The sequence below is a fragment of the Kogia breviceps genome, chromosome 8 (genome assembly GCF_026419965.1).
Source record: "Kogia breviceps isolate mKogBre1 chromosome 8, mKogBre1 haplotype 1, whole genome shotgun sequence".
In the NCBI taxonomy this organism is placed as follows: Eukaryota; Metazoa; Chordata; class Mammalia; order Artiodactyla; family Physeteridae; genus Kogia; species Kogia breviceps.
In genome coordinates, this window is record NC_081317.1 from 27143212 (window position 1) to 27161182 (window position 17971).

General features: G+C 44.4%; 2 protein-coding genes across 13 annotated transcripts in view; both read right to left on the bottom strand.

The window, feature by feature from the left end:
• Positions 1–923: 923 nt before the first annotated feature.
• On the bottom strand, positions 924–17120 carry TAL2 (TAL bHLH transcription factor 2). 10 transcript variants are annotated; one of them, XM_067041031.1, is made up of 3 exons: positions 8983–9523; positions 6540–6594; positions 924–3655 (listed from the first exon to the last, which is right to left on the bottom strand). In XM_067041031.1, exon 3 carries the CDS (start codon positions 3643–3645, stop codon positions 3328–3330), a length of 318 nt encoding a protein of 105 aa, XP_066897132.1. In that variant the 5' UTR covers positions 3646–3655; positions 6540–6594; positions 8983–9523; the 3' UTR covers positions 924–3327. The 10 variants fall into 10 exon arrangements, with proteins under 10 accessions (XP_066897132.1, XP_066897137.1, XP_066897133.1 ...); XM_067041036.1 differs by having other exon boundaries at positions 6540–6622; positions 9329–9484; XM_067041032.1 differs by having other exon boundaries at positions 9329–9418.
• The window catches only part of FKTN (fukutin), an 88457-nt gene continuing 87549 nt past the window's right edge, over positions 17064–17971 (bottom strand). For 2 of the 3 annotated variants that reach the window (XM_067041021.1, XM_067041022.1), the window contains exon 12: positions 17064–17147. Coding sequence is in view for 1 of the 3 variants with exons in the window: in XM_067041024.1 (XP_066897125.1) it covers positions 17122–17147 (26 nt within the window). In the remaining 2 variants the exon portion in view is untranslated. The remainder of the gene's footprint in view (positions 17148–17971) is intronic. The other variant, XM_067041024.1, reaches the window with a different exon arrangement.

Sequence of the window (17971 nt, forward strand, 5' to 3'; positions counted from 1 at the left end):
TGCGCGGGCTTCTCACTGTGGTGGCTTCTCTTGTTGCGGTGCACGGGCTTCAGTAGTTGTGGTCTGCGGGCTCTAGAGCTCAGGCTCAGTAGTTGTGGAACACGGGCTTAATTGCTCTGTGGCATGTGGGATCTTCCCGGGCCAAGGCTTAAACCTGTGTCCCTTGCATTGACAGGCAGATTCTTAACCACTGCACCACCAGGGAAGCCTTAGATTTTTTTTTTAGACTCAAGATAACAGGGGGAGTGGGGTTCAAAGGATGGACAGAATGGGTGGATGTGCTTAGTAAATTTGTGAAATACTTTCTAAAAAAAAAAACAATTTCTTTTCTTAAATAATTTATTTTCAATAAATTAATAGTTAAATAGCAATTTAGAATCAATGATTACAAACTCACAAAACACATCACCAAATAAAATCTTTGGTTGGTACCTCTAATCACCTTCTACAAAGCACAATAATTCAATTTCAATTAAAAGGCATATGAAGATCACTGAACACTATTGAAAAGAGATGAGCCTAATAATGATGTGCTTGACCATTTTCAATCCTAAAATCCTTCAATCCTGCTGAACAGGGCTGTAGAAAGGCTGGACGCGCTGGCTCAGAAGATCTCACACTATGTCCTGGGCTGCACTAACTGTCCATGTGACATCTGGAAAGTTACTTCAAAACCCGCCGGACTGTTTTCTCCTCTGTAAAAGGAGGAGTAGAATTAGCCAATCTAATGATCTGTATAAATAAATGGGCCTGTTTATACTTGGCTTCCGGAAGTTTCCAGTGGTGCCCATAGAGGAACAAACACTTGTTTTCAAGTAACAGAGTAGCATAAATGATATAATCTGTCTAAAGTTTTCTTTTGGGTTCAAGTGCTCCATAAAAAGACGTACCATCAGTGAACTAGAATTCATTTGAAGCATAAATTCTTTTTTTTTTTTTTTTTGCGGTATGCCGGCCTCTCACTGTTGTGGCCTCTCCAGTTGCGGAGCACAGGCTCCGGACGCGCAGGCTCAGTGGCCATGGTTCACGGGCCCAGCCGCTCCGCGGCATGTGGGATCTTCCCGGACCGGGCCACGAACCGGTGTCCCCTGCATCGGCAGGCGGACTCTCAACCACTGCGCCACCAGGGAAGCCCTGAAGCATAAATTCTTACTACTGCAGTCACCAAGCTGTAAGTACAGGACACCAAGGAAGGCTGTGGAGTGATTTTAGAATTAGCTTCCCAGTCTCACAGATACCTCGGCAAGGTTTTGGTCCATATAACTACAATTCCTTTTGACAGTCACTTTAACCTAACACAACTTGATAGGCCAAAATCCAACTTGCAAAAGAAATCATTTAAGAGATGAATTACATTAAGTAATATTTTAAATGTTTATTCATTTATCATAGGAATTTCCTATAGGGTTTCTTTAAATAACTGTTCCCTCTTTTAGTTTAATGATACTCAGTCTCCTCATGACTTTTTGGTGGTACTCGGTTACTTTTCAGTGGAAAGGCCCTCTGTGCACAACAGACATGGCCCCAGCAGCAGAGAAATGCACTCATTCTGAGAAGAGCAGTAAAATCCCGTGTTCAGGCAAAGAGGTCTTCTCTGCCTTCCTCAGCAACATGGGGCTAATATAAAAATGCTGTCAAAAGTGTTACTTTGAGTTAATGCCGGATGAGAGAATAAGCAATATTACTCAACTGACAAACTGTCATCAAAGCTTTGAGATGTACTATCACCTGGTAGTTTGGGGACAAATTTAAGTCCACATAAGCTCATGAGAAAGAAATGCAAATTCAGGGGAAATCCCCTGGTCTCTGTGCTTATGTGTTTCCCAGGACTATTCTGGGTCTGTGGGGACATTTATTGAATGCAGTTTAAAGAAAGGACCTACACGGAAAATGCACTGTTTCTGATAAATGTGTTGTTCTACAAGTGTCAACGCTGTGTAGAGTTTAAAGACATTATGACGTTGCTGTTTTGGGAGAATGAGATTTTGAGGGTGCCTCATCCAGATTTCTTCTAATCACCAAACCAAAGAGGCTCATTTCAGCATTTCATAAATCAAATACCTTCTTTCTAGAGTGGCAGAAAATTTAAATTCCCCTATTGTGTATACATAATCTCAAATCCATCTATTTCCTACCTGTAGTTCAGAAGGTTTTTGAAACCAATGTACCACCAAGAACTTTGGGGAAATAAAACGTCCCAGAGACAATCAAATGACATTATTTGTATTCTGGGCTCAACTATGGGATTCATTTTTGAATCTAAGCATCATCAGGGTGGCACATGGTGGTGAGTTCTGCCAGATCCACGCTGTTTCACTCATTTGTGGGTACCATCTCTCCCAGCGTAAGATTGAGCTAATGCTCCAGAGCAGGGAAAACAAATCACATGTTCATTAATTCATTAGAGTCTGGTATCAACATTCCTATTGTCTACTCTAAATCTTTTGTTAAGCTCTCTGTTAAATGAGCTGTTAAGTGGTAATATTTAGATTTTACAGTTCTTAAGTCAGCAGAAACCCAGGCTAAATTAAAAGTTTTGATACCTGACATGTGAAACTAAGGGGTTAGAAAACCTATTTTAGCTAGCTGTTTTTCATAAGAAAACTATGAACTCTCGTAAATTATCAAGTCCTTTCCTCTCACAGGTATAATCCACCATTTGGCTTTAGAGACAACATATACATACACAGCCCTATGCAAGTGACACCTCACACGTCCATAGAGATAAAGGATGCAGAGCTCTTCCACAGGTATCTGCTGCCTTCCTGTGGTCCTCACATGTCAGGAGGGTCTTTTCTTCACAGACGTTCCTGCAAGTCTCCAGGTTGGTTTCTGCAAGGGCTATCTTTTCATTTGTCTTACGTTGTTCACCCTTGATCAAATATGCCTCATTTTTCAAAACAAACTTTAAAATATGTTCGGAGGGAAAAGCATTTTCTACTCATCCATCTGAGATCCATTTTGAGAAAACTTTCTTATAACTGAAAACATACTGAGTAAAACAGTGATTTTCAAACCAGTTTTTAACCTAAGGGTCTTTTTTTTTTTTTTTCAAACAACATCTTATGCAGAACCCAGATTTATAACATAGACAGAGACAGGCTGATCTGACTGAAGCCCTGGGGGTAGGGGGTGACAGACGCCCAAGCCACGTTCCTCATGGTCTCCTTTCAGCATCCTGAAGCCAACCCTGAGCCACCTCCTATGAAGCTTCAATTCATGCCTCATAAATTATTCATCAGGTTGACTCTGGAACATGCAAAAGGCTGTCGACAGCTAGTTACTTCTGAACCAGTGCTGCCTGGGGTGACGACAGCCAGAGCCCCACTACGGAATGTGGTGGCTTGGGCCGGATGATGGAACCTGGTAATCACCAAGGAGAGTCCCGTCCGGCAGGTGGGGTTCTTGGGGGAAGAGGCCCAGAATATTTCCCGGAGCAGCCACTCCCGTTTGCTGTAGGCTTTGCTCCCCCAAGACCTTCACCAGGAAGTTGATGTACCTCATCGCCAGGCGAAGCGTTTCGTTTTTGCTCAGCTTCTTGTCGGGAGGGTGAGTGGGGATGAGCTTCCTCAGCTTGGCAAAAGCACTGTTGACGTTCTGCTGCCTCCACCGCTCCCTGGTGTTCGTGAAGATCTTCCTGGTCATGTTGGAGTTCCTGAGACGAGAAAGAGAAAGGGCCCTGAGGGTCAATACCTTGTCAGAGGCCTGCTGGGTAGAACATGTCCTGCCAGGAACTTGAGATGTTAATCTCCACCCAGATCTTAGGAAATGCACTGCCTCATTTCCAGGTGCTTTGAATCTTCCTTTGACAAGGGAAGAAAACATGGCAGAAGAAAGGGCAGGATAAGAACACCTTCCTTCAGCGTTTCTCTCCCTGGGTGTTTTGAAGCCTCCAGTTAAAAGGTGGTTTTATCCTAATACCCCTATCACTACTTTTATAACGAACTCTTCCTAATTGTTCAGAATCAGGCACAGTGTAGGATTGAGTATGTGTGTGAATAAAACATCTATTTGCTAATAGAGAGTTGAATATAGATTCTTTAAAAAGGAGGGTGCTGGGCTTCCCTGGTGGCGCAGGGGTTGAGAGTCCGCCTGCTGATGCAGGGGACGCGGGTTCGTGCCCCGGTCCGAGAAGATCCCACATTCCGCGGAGAGGCTGGGCCCGTGAGCCATGGCCTCTGAGCCTGCGCGTCCGGAGCCTGTGCTCCTCAACGGGAGAGGCCACAGCAGTGAGAGGCCCGCGTACCGCAAAAAAACAAAAACAAAAACAAAAACAACAAAATAAAACCGGGGGTGGGGGGTTGCTGAGATCCTAGGTTTCATTATTTGGAGTGAAGAAGGTGATAGCACAACTCTCCTCTTAGCCGGCCGACCTCATCTGCAGGATTGGGCCCGCTGTGTAAGAGCTAAGATATCTAGACTGGACCACATTTAGAGGAGGATGAACAGGGTGATGAAGAGCCTTGAAATCCGGCTGGCTGCGTGAGGAGCAGAAGTGGGGCTGTTTCGCGTGACAAAAGAAGACACGGGGCAGGTGGGGGTGACGATTTGGCGTGGATGCTGCAGAAGATACCCAGGCTCTCCAAGGTTGAATTTGGATGACCTTTCCAACCCTGGGAGAGGTGATTGTTATCGCATATTGCCAATTATTTATTGTGCCCTTTTTAACTTTTAGAGGCATGGGCCCCTTTGTTCATGTGGCTTGGATTAACCTACATTAATGGGAATCTTTACAATGAATGCATCAGCAAACGAGCCACAGCCCAGCACCCAACGTGTGGTGCTCTTGGTTCATGGCTATCAGTTTGCCGCCTGTTCCAGTCTCAGCCACCTGGGCAGAGGGCCCCTTCCTGTGCCCCCAAAGAGTAGTAAATATTCCTAACTCCACACCTTCACGCATGCCATCTTCTGTCCCTTGAATTCCCTCCTCGCTGTCTTCTTGCCTATTTCTACACATTCTTTAAAGAGCAGATCAAATCCTCCTTTTCATTCCTATAAAGGCTTCCAGGCCATCCCAGAGCCTCCCATGCCCACAGCCAGTGGTGGAAGACAAAGGCTATTAGGAGAATTAAATAAGTTAATATTTGTAAATCACTATAACAGTGCCTGACACATAGTAATGGCTATAAAAGTGTTGGGGAATAAATACAACAAAATAATAAATATGTTTATAAATAAAAATGACTTGTGAGGTGTTGAATATTCCTGGGGGGGGTGATATCTTGTTTTCCTATAACCAAGCCTACTGTAATCTCTTGGCTCTTGCTGCCTTTGTTGCTTTATTTTAACCCTTCCTGTAGACCTGTTCTGTTCCATGGGTTTGTAGACATGGTTGCACTGGGTACTGGTGCTCAAGGAGCTTATTGGATGGTCTGGTGGAGGAGGCGGCACATACATAAGCACTTAAAAATCACAGCAGAAGGTCCCACACACCAAGGGCCAAGTGCACAGCTACACTTGATGACTAGAGAAAGGTGTAAAAGAACCATGTCAAGACCAAAATGATTGGGTCAACACCATTGAACTTTTCCCTAAGTCCTACCTTTTTTCTATTTCTTTTTTTGAATTTTTGAATTTTATTTTATTTATGTTTTTATACAGCAGGTCCTTATTAGTTATCTATTTTATACATATTAGTGTATATATGTGAATCCCAATCTCCTAGTTTTATTTGGGCTTTCCTGAGGATATGAGTTTGTAGGTAAACATCCCGAATATCTGAGAAAAGTTATAAAAAGCGCCATGTAGAATGTCAGGCACTTGGTAGGTGCCTCTCAAAGTGCCAGTTTCCTTTCACACCTGTTGTTTGTGTTAACAGCCCATGTTGCAGGAAGGAGTTGGAGGGTTAAAAATCGGCACATATGGTACAAAAGGGTGGGCTGTGATGCAGACCTGAAAAAATGGCAGTCAACCCAACAGGGAGCTCTAGGGCAAAGAGTGACTGTAGAGGAGACCCCACTGGGCAGAAATCACCAGATCCTGGCAGTGCTGCCATGCTCACTCATAGGCTGGGGGCTGCCGGAAGAACGGAGGCCCCACCCTGAGGGCACTGCCACTGAAGGCTGTCAGCTAACTGCACTCCCTGCAGCTGAACTGCCAAGTTTTTCCTTGGAGTGAGATCCCAGCAGCGCACCCCTGTGTGATCTCTGCGTGTACCCAATGAGAACACTGCTCTACTCTCCAAACAGGAGTTCTGAGACCTAGCAAAACTATGTTTGAGAAGGAAGCAGTATCTAGGGGATTAAGAGGTACAAACTATTATGCATAAAATAAGCTACAAGGATATATGCCCCCCCCCCCAGGACATTTCCCCATGCAGGTTCTTGTTGCCTTTCCTGCTTCTGCCTGGGTTGGAGAGGCCAGTGCTGTGCTGAGAAGCCAGTGGTGAGCAGAATCATGGTGGCTCAAGTTCACCGGCTGGCCTCAGGCTCCCTCCATCAGCCGCTTAAGTCTATTTCCTCTCTCTGGGGAGACACTCTTAGTTGGACCCATGATCCAAGACAGTCACAGGCACTCTAAGCTTTACTATCAACACTTACCGACTCTGCGTGCCAGACGCTGTGCTCACTGCTGGACACTGAGGAACCCACTGCCCTGTGACACACAGAGGGAAACACAGGGGCTGTAGGAGCAGAGAAACAGCACCGAACTCAGGCTTTCTAGGGGGCTTCCAAACTGAACGGGGTGATCCCCAAGGCCTCTTTCTATGCTGAAATGCCACAGTGCCCTGCCCTTGCCTTTTATCTACCTAAGTTATTTCTAAATAACCTAGTCTTTGGATCTACAATGAAAATATGAGCTGTGTCAGACCTGTAGCCAACTATACCTAAAATATGGAAGTCTGAACCTAAATCAAGGGGATTTAAAAAACTATTCAGTTTTGCTCACACCAAGGCTGGTTGCTTTGCAGCCAGGACTGTGGAAGCAAAGTCACTTTTAAGCTTCTCTTGTCAAAAGAGGCTTTAGCTCATTCACTAGTCCCATGGGGGGTCTTTTTCAAGCTGGGGAGAAAAGATTAGGCAGGATAAACTAACTGGTGTTCTCTTCTGAGAGGGCTCCATCCTATTGTGAGAAGCAGACAGAGGAAATGGGGAGAAGAGAAGGCTTCTGAAATGTAGCCTTGCCATCCTAGGACGTGCTTAATAATTACTTGTTGACTTATCCTCAAGTGTGTTACTCTCCTTCTCCACAGGAGGAAATAGAAATCAGTGATTTAACAAGCTGGAAAAACTCAAAGTGGAGGTCACTGGAAAATTGCTAAGGACTTATTAAATCAAAGGAAAATGGCATTTAGTGTTTTTCCTGTTGCAAGGACTGATGGCTGCTAATCTTGTTTCAGAGTAATTTAAGAACTTAAAAAGTACCCCAGATGCCACAGAATCAGAGAACGTCTGACAGATGTTGAAACAGGCGTGAAGTTTTTTTGTCCCAAGTCACACATCCCTGCGTGGCAGAGCCTGTGTCCCAAGCCTGAGTATTTATGCATCTATGTCACCACTGACTCCTGCCGAGTCAGGGTCCATAACCTTTTTTGTGCCATGGATCTTTTTGGCAGTCTGGGGAAGCCTAGGGACGGATCTCGTCTCAGAAAAATGATTTCAAATACATAAAGGAAAAAGCTTTTGGTTCCTGTCTCAGAATAAGAGTTTTAAATGTATGAATTAAAATAGACACATAAAATAACCAATTATACTTCATAGGTATTAAAATAATTCTAAAAAGCAAGACAGTAATACCTGTGCTTCACTCTTAACACATTAAATAGATTTGTTACCATCATTTCTAAGTAGTGATGTTTAAATGATTTTTTCAGAAGATCTGCAACATCTGTAACATGAGTTGAAAGTACGATTTTAATTGGTGACAAAGTCATCAGCGCTACTAGTGCCAAAGTAGTTTATTACTCACATTCATAAATAAAGGAAATGCTAAATTTAAACTAAAGGTCAGTAGACATAAAGATGTAATTTTTTCCCACCTAAATATATAGAATGCCTAAATTCTATCCACACACCCGAGTGGGTATGTGTCATGGGCCCCAGGCTAAGAATGCCTGGATAGGAGGAATGTCACAGTAAACTGAATAGGAATATAGGTGTGCACAAACTTCTACTTATACTGTCACCACAGAAGGTAACAGGTTACTGGAGAAAAGAACAATTATGCCCCCAGAAAAGGTGCTGCTTTTTATATGCGTGTTTCCTGGACACAGAGCCCAGGTCAACTAGAAAGGTTGCAGCACAGAAGTACAGCTAACATTCCTATGGTGGCCTGTCCCAGGCATTCAGACTCACACTGTTCTTTTTTCATAAAACTTTAAATTTCTCTTTCTGGCCTTTGGTCCTGTGTATTTGTCTCTTTCATCTTTCTTTTAAAAGTAAGCGGAAACACTGTCCAGAAAGAGGGCGGTGAAGGATGGTTTATACAATTGCGTTAGGGGAAGGTGCCTAACCTCCAACACTAGGCACAGCTTTGCCTTTTGAAGTTACTATAGAAATAACACATGATAACTTAAGGAAAAAAAAATTCAAGCAGTACACAAGAGATAAAACAAAAAATAAAAGACCATCCTTATCCATCTACCTATTCAAACTCATTCCCCAGCAGTAGCCAGTTTGGTGTGTGTATATATAATATTTGTATATATATACACACATATATATATCTTTTATACAAAATATACGTATCCTTTAAAAATCAGAATACATACTATTATGCAATTACTTTTCTCACTAGACAACTCTTCTAAATACGTACATTTGCTATGAATGCGGGGCTTTGGGTGCGCCCCCGGCGCACTGGGAGCGCCAACTGTTCCAAAACGCCCTCAACACCCGCGCCTCGCCGCCCACCCCGCCCAACCTGCTGCATTCCCGGCTTTTCCCTTTCTCTTTGTATAACTTTTGCTCCCCTTCGCCGGCAGCGCCTGCCTTGCGACGAAGTTCAGGCATCCGGGAAAGCATCTCGGCTAAAGTTTCGCACCTGCCAGGTGTCCAGGAGTCGCTCATCCCGACGCAGAAGTTGCCTTAGCGGCCCTCGGAGACACATCCAGGGGTGCCCAGGCATCGGACACCAAGGCGCAGCAGCCCCTCCAACACGCGCTAGATGACCCGCCAGGCTCCCCCGGAGCCGCACCACCGCCCCTGCTCCGCGAAAAGCCCCCAGGTTCTCTCACCGAGTCGCCTTGGTGGCTGCCACCAAGTCAACTCCACACCCCTGCCCTCCGCAGCGAGTGCGGCTCGGACTCGGGAAGCTGCGCCGGAGCCCCGCTGGCTCACAAGCCCCGGCAGTGCCCACGTCCCTCTCGGAGTCCACGCAGTCCACGCACCTCCTCTCCAAGATCCAGGAGCCCGTGCCGTAGTTGTCGCCCTCGGCTGGGCGCCGCGCCTCCGCTACCGCCTTTATAGGACACCGCCCTTTGTCTCGGGGACCCACGGGGCCACTTTCTGACCCGGACTCCGCAGGTCCCTCCCCCCCCCCCCCCCACCGCGCGCCCGCTTCCCGGGACCAGCCTCCCTGTGCTCTAGAAACGGAGCAGAGGCGGAAGGAGAACCCTGCTTTGCGTAAGGCTTGGGGACGGGAGGGGTCCTGCCACCTACCGGCTACGGCAAAGCCGGGCGTGTGACCTACCCACCCTCTTCCACGTCTACAAACCTCGGAAAGTCCATGCCACTTGGTTAACTCATCAGATGTCAATCAATTAAGGCCCAGTAAGTCTCCGACTGTAGTTCAAGAACCACTTGCTTCAGAATCATGGGTGAGGGGAGACAGATGTCAATACCCACAACCCAGACCACCAGATCAGGTTTTCTGGGGATGGGGTCCAAAATCTGCGTTTTCACTAAGTATCCCAGCAGATGAAGATGCACAAAGAAATTTAACAATCACTGCACTGGACAGATCCCCAGATTTATTCATCCCAGCTTCCAGAGTGCCCCAGGGACCCGGTATTTCAGGGCCTCCTCATTGGTCTTCCTGATTCTCTACTTTCCTCTTACCGTCCATTCTCCAACATCACCCAGAATGATCCCGTGAAAACCCAAGTCAGGCTCCTGTCACTTCTCACTCAAAGTCCTCCCCTGGCTCCCCATTTCACTCAGAGTTAAGCTGAAGTCTTAACAGTGGCCCCCAGATTTTACCTGACCCCGTGCGTTCCTTCTCTCCCTGGGGTGTACTCAGCTCTGGAACACTCCAGGCACCCTCCTGCCTCAGGGCCTTTGCACTGTCTGTTTCTACTGCCTGAAACACTCTTCCCCCCCAAGTTATCCAAATAGTTCCTTCCCTCACCTTTCATTCATTCAGAAATTATTATTGAGTGTCTGCTATGGGCCAGTGCCTGTTACAGGCACTGAGGATACAACTTCAAACAAAACAGACACAAATTCTGCCCTCAAGGAGCTGACATTCTTCAGGTCTTTGCTCAAATGTCACCTTCTCAATGAGGATTCTCTGACCACAATATCTAAAATTGCATGTTCACACACACAGGACTCTCCATCCTCCTGCCCTGCTTTATTCTTTTCCTTAGCACTCACCTCCATTTAGTAATATTTTACCCATTTATCTTGTCTGTCTCCTCCTCAAACCCAGTGAACAGGCATTCTTCAAATGCTGGTTGATAAATGAATGGGTAAGTAATAAAATTCTAGGCATCACACTCTCTGAAGGTACCAGCATAGGATTTGGCACAATAAATTCACAAATGCATTCAAGCTTAGTGGATAAGAGCAAAGGACTCTGGATTTGCATTACCCAGGTTGAAATCCCTGGTGTACCCATTTATGTGACCCTAGGTAAATCATGTAACTTCTCCCTACCTCAATTTCCTCATCTGTAAAATTTAGCACTGTTCCTAGTACACAGTCAGACTACTATAAATTTTACTGTGGTAAATTGTATTATTGTTACAACTACTGGCTCCCTTCCTTGTAAGAGGGTTATATAGCCCCTCCCATTGTCATGTGATTGGCAGTGCCTCCCTGTAGGTGAAGGGAGAGCAATTCCTCACTCCCTTCCAGGCTTGGCCATGTGACTTGCATCAGCCAATGGAATGTGAGCAAACTTGACATGGTGGTGATAGAACAGAAGCTCTAAAAGCCAAATGTAAAATAGATAGCTAGTGGGAAGCAGCCACATCCCCATAGCACAGGGAGATCAGCTCAGTGCTTTGTGACGGAGGGGATATCGGGATATATGTATACATATAGCTGATTCACTTTGTTATACGGCAGAAACTAATACAACGTTGTAAAGCAATTATACTCTAATAAGATGTTTAAAAAAAAAAAGAGTGATTGCTGGTTGGGCTTAGTCATGAGAAAGTAATGTTTGGGGTTGCTCTCTCAGTCTGGAAGCCATAAAGCAAACCCATAGCCAACCACAGCCTTCATGTCACATGAGTGAGGAATAAATCTTTGCTGTTGTAAGCCACTGAGATTTGGGGGTTGTTTGTCCCCCTCCTCAAAAAAAATGCATACAGTTATTATAAATAAAAAAAGTTGTTGAACCAACTGCTAGTTCTCAGAAGGCAGGAAAGTGAAGAAAATTCTGTATCTGCCTTTAAGGAGTTCACAGTCTTTGGGAGGAAGCGGACATGACAAAAATGACTAAATACAAGATAGACAGCCCTGAGTGCCCGAGAGTATGAAATTGGAGTTAAGGAGGCAAAGATTCTAGCTGGAGGATCAGCAGTTGCTCGTGGGAGGGACGCCATTTAAACTAGGCCTTGAGGCAGGGCTGCCCCTGACATATGTGGTGCTCAGGACAGGGTACACATGGAGTCTCCCGACCCATCCCCATTCCCATTTTTTTCCCACCCCCTTCTCTGCGAAGCGTCTTGTGTATATGATGTGGAATCCCAGCCCACACGGACCTAGGGAAGAGCCCTGTGAAGGTTCTGAAAATAGACTCAGGGCCATTTGAGCAGAAATGCAGGGGTTCTGGATATACAGAGTGTGGTATAAATTCAGGGATCCCTGATACCCTGGGTGTGGTCTCGAATGTGGGAAATGGGCACCTGGTAGGCACTGGAGGAGGACAAGAGCAGGTGCATCTAAAGCACAGACTCCAAGGCAGGGTCCCCGAGCACCTGGGTGCAAAAGTGGGAAATGCTGGATAGGAACTACACACGTTCCTATCGTGTGTAGGAGGAGAGGGCAGTCCATATGAAGGCAACTGTGTGCCTTGAACGTGGGAGTGATATGTTTTGATTTACAGTTACAAGCCTCATTCTGGTGGCAGTCAGCGGATGGATTAGAGGGTGGGTTGGAGAGAATGAATGGGTCAATTATGCATGGGCACAAAAGGGGCCTTTGGGAACGTACTCTTAATATTTGCAGTGAGCAGCCCTGATTTGTCCTTTCTGCGGTGTGTCTGTGTGTGCCACTGAGGGGAACTGCTGCCTCATGGTGCCTCGTGGTGCCCAGGTCTCCCACCCTACCTGTTGTACCTCAATCCTGATAGAGGGCATGTTGGCATTTAAACCAAGAACCTACATTACCCTTTCTCTCAGCCAAAAGCCTGCGAGGTAATATATTCTTAATGGCACGTTCTACAGTTGTAAAAAAGAAGTGTAGCAACTAGGAAGCAAGATTGGAAATGTGTGAGGCTAAGTGTAAAACAGGATCTGTGTACAAGTGGATGAGGACTGAGAGACAGATGAGGGCTGTGGAGGAGGGAGCACAGATGTGTTGGCACAGTGCAACCAGGGTCCACATTTGTTTTCTTCTCTGAAGTCTCTTCCATGTTATTGTTGGTTTTATAATTTTTGAAACGGGGGAAACCGTCTTGGTGCAGCATTCCACTAGCAGTGATGCTTCAGCGTGATGGGCCCTCTCCCATCCTGGTCTCAGCGTGGAGAGTTTAGGGGCGAGGTCTTGCAGGGGAAGGGGTTGAAGTAGACATTTACATAATCCGATTACTGGGGGATTAGGTTTGGGCAGCTAAACGCCTCTGTGTGCTTGAGCTAAAACCCTTACTATTCATGGCTCTCACCGCCCCCTGGAGAGACTGCACCTGCGGGCTCCTGGGGAGGGACAAGAGGGTTGCGGAGAGAAGAGCAGGTCCCTAGGAGGGCTGGGGCATTGTCAGCCTCTCTGGTTCTGCTGTCTTAATTGATCTGTCTGGATTAGCCTGTGAACGCTGGATCTCTAGTCCTGTGTGCTGGGTCTGTTAGCTTCAGAAAAGACGAACCTGAGGTTTTCAGAAGGGACTCCTGTGAGCCCAGGTGGTTGTGGACCAAAGTCATTTTGGCTGGAGGTCAAGCGTCAGCTCCATCCAGTCTTTTTTTTTTTTTTTTTTTTCCTGCGGTACGCGGGCCCCTCACTGTTGTGGCCTCTCCGGGTTGCGGAGCAAAGGCTCCGGACGCGCAGGCTCAGCGGCCGTGGCTCACGGGCCCAGCCGCTCCGCGGCATGTGGGATCTTCCCGGACCGGGGCACGAACCCGTGTCCCCTGCATCGGCAGGCGGACTCCCAACCACTGCGCCACCAGGGAAGCCCTCCATCCGGTCTTAAAACTCCCTTCTTCCCCGCTCATTCTCAACCCCCTTCCCAATCCCCAGTTCTGCATATCCAGGCCCCAAAGCATCCATCCATTTCTCCATTTATCCAGTCATAGATTCAGCCCCACTTCCATCCATCTATTGTTAAGCTTCCATCGATTTATTCATCACATGAATTAGCTGGTTCTTGATAGTTAATAAAATTTACTAGTAAATCCCAGATAGATTTTGTTCCTTCAAGTGTGCTACCTTGCAAGTCAATTTTGGTACTCTGACATATGAACTTTGACATTTTCACATTCATTAAAAAGGTGTTATATACAGTTATTCAAAGTGAGACAGGCTGAGACCTGGGCCCCTTTGCTGCAGTGCTGCAATGCTTGCACCTGGGCACACCTCTCCTCCAGCAGCAAAATACAAAGAAACTGTCTGGGACTAAAAATAACTGTGTGCATGCGCAGTTGGGACAAATTCTGGACAAAAGATACAAAGAGACCAAAAAGCCCAACTGCCACTTTTGAAGAGCCTGGGGCCAAAGCAGGGCACTGCTCATGCCCTCTGCACACTAATATGTATAAAATAGATAAATAATGAGAACCTGCTGTATAGCACAGGGAACTCCACTTTGCTGTACAGCAGAAACTAACACAACATTGTAAAACAACTATACCCCAATAAAAAATAAATTAAAAAAAAAAAAAACAACAACCCACCATCTAAGGGGTGGGCAAAGCACCTAAGCCACCCCTCCCGCCCAACCCCTGGACATACCCCTGCCCTCACCCCATATAAGGAACAAGTTCACCGCCCCCTCAGGCAGCCAGCAAACAAAGAAACCTGTGGTTTGTTCTCGCTCCCCGATGCTGCAACAGGGGCCCCAAAAAAGCCTTGCTTGAATTGTTTCTCTGGCCTCTAGTCAATTTTCATTGATTGGGGAAGGCCAAGAACCCTGGTCGGTAACAAATGCTTTCAAAAATATCTCTGTATTTACATTATCAACTTCCTCATTCCTCATGTTATGTGTTTAGGACTTCTCTCTCCTTTATTAGCTTTGCAGAGCTTGTCCATTTTATTTTTCTCTTAAAAAACTACCTCTGTGGTTCACCATTTTTCTGATTTTCTGATGTATTAACTTCTACTATATCTTTATTTTTATTTTTTTATTTTTTGGACTTTCTAGGTTTCATCTTTTTTAATTGAGGTAACTGGTTTATAACACTATATAAGTTTCCTGTGTACAACATTCTATTTCAACTTCTGTATACACTACAGCGTGCTTACCACCGAAAATTTAGTTTCCATCTGTCACCGTACAGTTGACCCCCTTTTAGCCATTTCGCCCCCCCCCTTCCCCTCTGGTAACCACTATTCCATTTTCTTCATCTAAGTTTTAGTTTTTGCTTGTTTAATATTTCACAGATGAGTGAAATCATACTGTATTTGTCTTTCTCTGCCTCACTTACTTCACTTTCTACCATATCTTTATTAAATCTGCTTTTTCATTTGCCTATGTTTATTTTGTTCTTTCTCCATCTCTCATTCTTAGATTGTTTATTAATTTTCATTCTTTCTTGTTTAATAAGAAAAGCATTTCAGGCTATGAATTTTCTTCTGATATACCTTTGGTGTCATCCTTCATTTCCATTTGCAGTATCTTTGCCATTAGCCTCTAACATCTATTGTTTAATTTTTCTTTTTGAAACTTTTAAAAAATTTCCTTATCGTTGTATTTTTTGGTAACCATGTGCTATTAACTTCTAATTTTATTGCAGTGTAGTCAAAGGTATGCTCCATATTGTTTTTGCTTTGGGATATTTATTAAGAGTTTCTCTAGGTAAAACATATGGTCAACTTCTATAAATGATCCATAGGTAATAGAAAAGGAGATATATCCTTTGTTTGAAAAATAAAAATTTTTTATATACATCCATTAAATTGATCCTCTATATTCATGGGAGTTTGGGTCTATTTGATCTGTTAGAGAGAGTTATGTGAAAATCTCCCTCTACTGTTTTGTGTCTGTTCCTTCCTTTTGTTTTTTCCAGAGTGTTTGCTTTAAATCTTTATATCTTGAGATACAATGCATTGTGCACATAAAGACTCTTGGAAGTTTTATTGACTTAAGAGAATTGTGCCCTGTGTCAACATAAAATGATCCTCTTTGCCTTGCTTCTTCTCATGAATTCCATTTTGTTTTGTGATATTACAACTCCTGTTTTTTAATTTGCATTTTCCAAATAAAACTGTGCCAATTCTTTTACAACTAAATCTGTCAGTATGCGGGTGTTACTTTTGGTCATAGGTTTTATCTTTCTGTGACATTTTATTTGGGAAATTTAAATTCCTTTGAATCCTCTGGTTTTTTAAAAGAGCCCCCATCTCCATTTTGAATTCTTTAAAGCAAGTCTCATTCTAGTTTACTTGCTTTTGATGAATGAATGCAAGACAGCACTGACTCATTTCTCCAAACAGCTGCCTTCAGCTTGCCCTGCTTTCTGTCAGAAGTCACATAGCTTGTTTCGGTGAAATGAATGCTTCTAAGGCCTTGGAAGGAGGTTCTGGTGATTGCTTAATTTTTTAAGGAGATGAGAAGAATATTCTGGGTGCTGTATGGAGGGGGCCAAGAAATGATGTGGGGAGACTAGGAAGCTGTGACAGGAATACAGATGAGAGAGGATGAGGGCTTGACCTAGGGGGTGGCATCGAGCACCAACTCTGGGCCACACACTGAATTCTCTACCCCTACTATGTAGCACTAAGTACTAGGTGTCACACTAGGCATTTCACCCCATTTTCTCATTTAATATGAGAAATTATATATTTTCATTATAAAGTTACATAACAAGGTGTTATCCTAGACAAAACAAAATATCACTCCCCCACAATTTAGCTCCCAAATAAATTGAGTATTTACCTAAATTCTAAAATGTATGCCCAAAGAAACAAGCCTTCAAATGCAGCTGACTGTTTTACTAGCAATTTTTACACAAACATCTTTTCAGAGCCAGCAGGGGCTATAAATTCTCATGGATGTTAATGTCACTCCATTCACAGGACCCACAGGGCAAACTGATTAGCTCACCTCCTCTTCCCACCTCCCCTACTCTAACCTCCCCTGAATGAAAAACTAACAGAGCAAGTAGCTGCTCTATGATGAAAGTGGGTGATGTGGAAAACCAGGGTACATGGAAGGGAGAAATACACTTTACCCGAGCATTGGGAGGGATGAGAGCTTTGGTCTTCTCTCCTAAGGAAAGAGAGATCTGGCTGGTTCATCATCATTTGAGGACTTCCCTGAGGTCATTCCCTAGTCATGACAGAAAAGTAAAGATGCTAAAATCTTTAGATCAGAGTCCCTGAAGCACACAGGTTTCATGGCCCTGGACACACTCAGAGATAGGAACAACAAAGGAAAAAAATTATACTGATTTAGGAGGAAGCACACCTGCTGTCCACTGGGGTTTTTCCCCCCTGCAGCACACTGTGACTTTCAGTGACAAAGGAGGAGAAACAATATTACCCTGTAAATGAGTTATCCTTACTTGGAAGCTTGCCACAGCCTGTTACCAAACATCCTCCATCTAAGAAGTAGCGAACGAACGTAGAATCTCAGGGATGGTCCTCAACTGGATCCACATGTAAGGAGCCCTGTTTGAATAAAGAAGGTGGAGGTGGGGAGAGTGATCCAACCACAATCCGGAATCAGATTTGCAAAGGTTCCCCGTACTGTTGTTCATCTGCCCTGTTGATGCCCTTTCTTCCTGTCTCCCCTCTTTTCTGTCTGCTAACCCAGTGCCTTTCCTGGGATAAGCACAATGATGAGGCTACTGGTTTGCATTCAAGTAGAGGAATTTATTAATTCGTCTAGAGGCTCACTGCTGCATTGTAACTTTCTCAATTAAACTGGCCACTGATTTAAGAAATAAAAAGCTAGTCAAATTGCAAAAAAAAAAAAAAAAAAAAAAAAAAATACTCTTCTGAGCCTGTTTTCTATAAAATGGGAGTAATAAATACTCATTGATATGCTGTGGACTAAGTGGGAAAAGGTACCGAGAAATACCAAATGGAAAGCAGTTTTGTATAGAAGCTGAGAGGCCTTTCATTAGGCTTTGGAGGCAGACTGGTGTTTGAATTCCTGCTCTGATACCAGCTGCCATCCTGGGCAGGTTACTTAACTACTCCCAGTTTCAATTTTCTCAGCTGTAAACTGGAAATAATATCAACTTCATGGATTATTGTAAAGACTCAGTGCACTAAGTACATGAAATTAGTGACTAGGAGTAAATGCTTTAAAACGGTGGTAATAGGCATCTAATAAAATCATAGTTGCTCAATAAATAATCATTTTATTACCAGAAAACTCTATCCAAAAACTAGATGGGGAATATGAACACATGCCTCTAATTTCCTCCAAAGGGTACTTTGATATTTTTCTTTCATTTCTCCAACTCAGTATCCTGGCTCTCACCTCT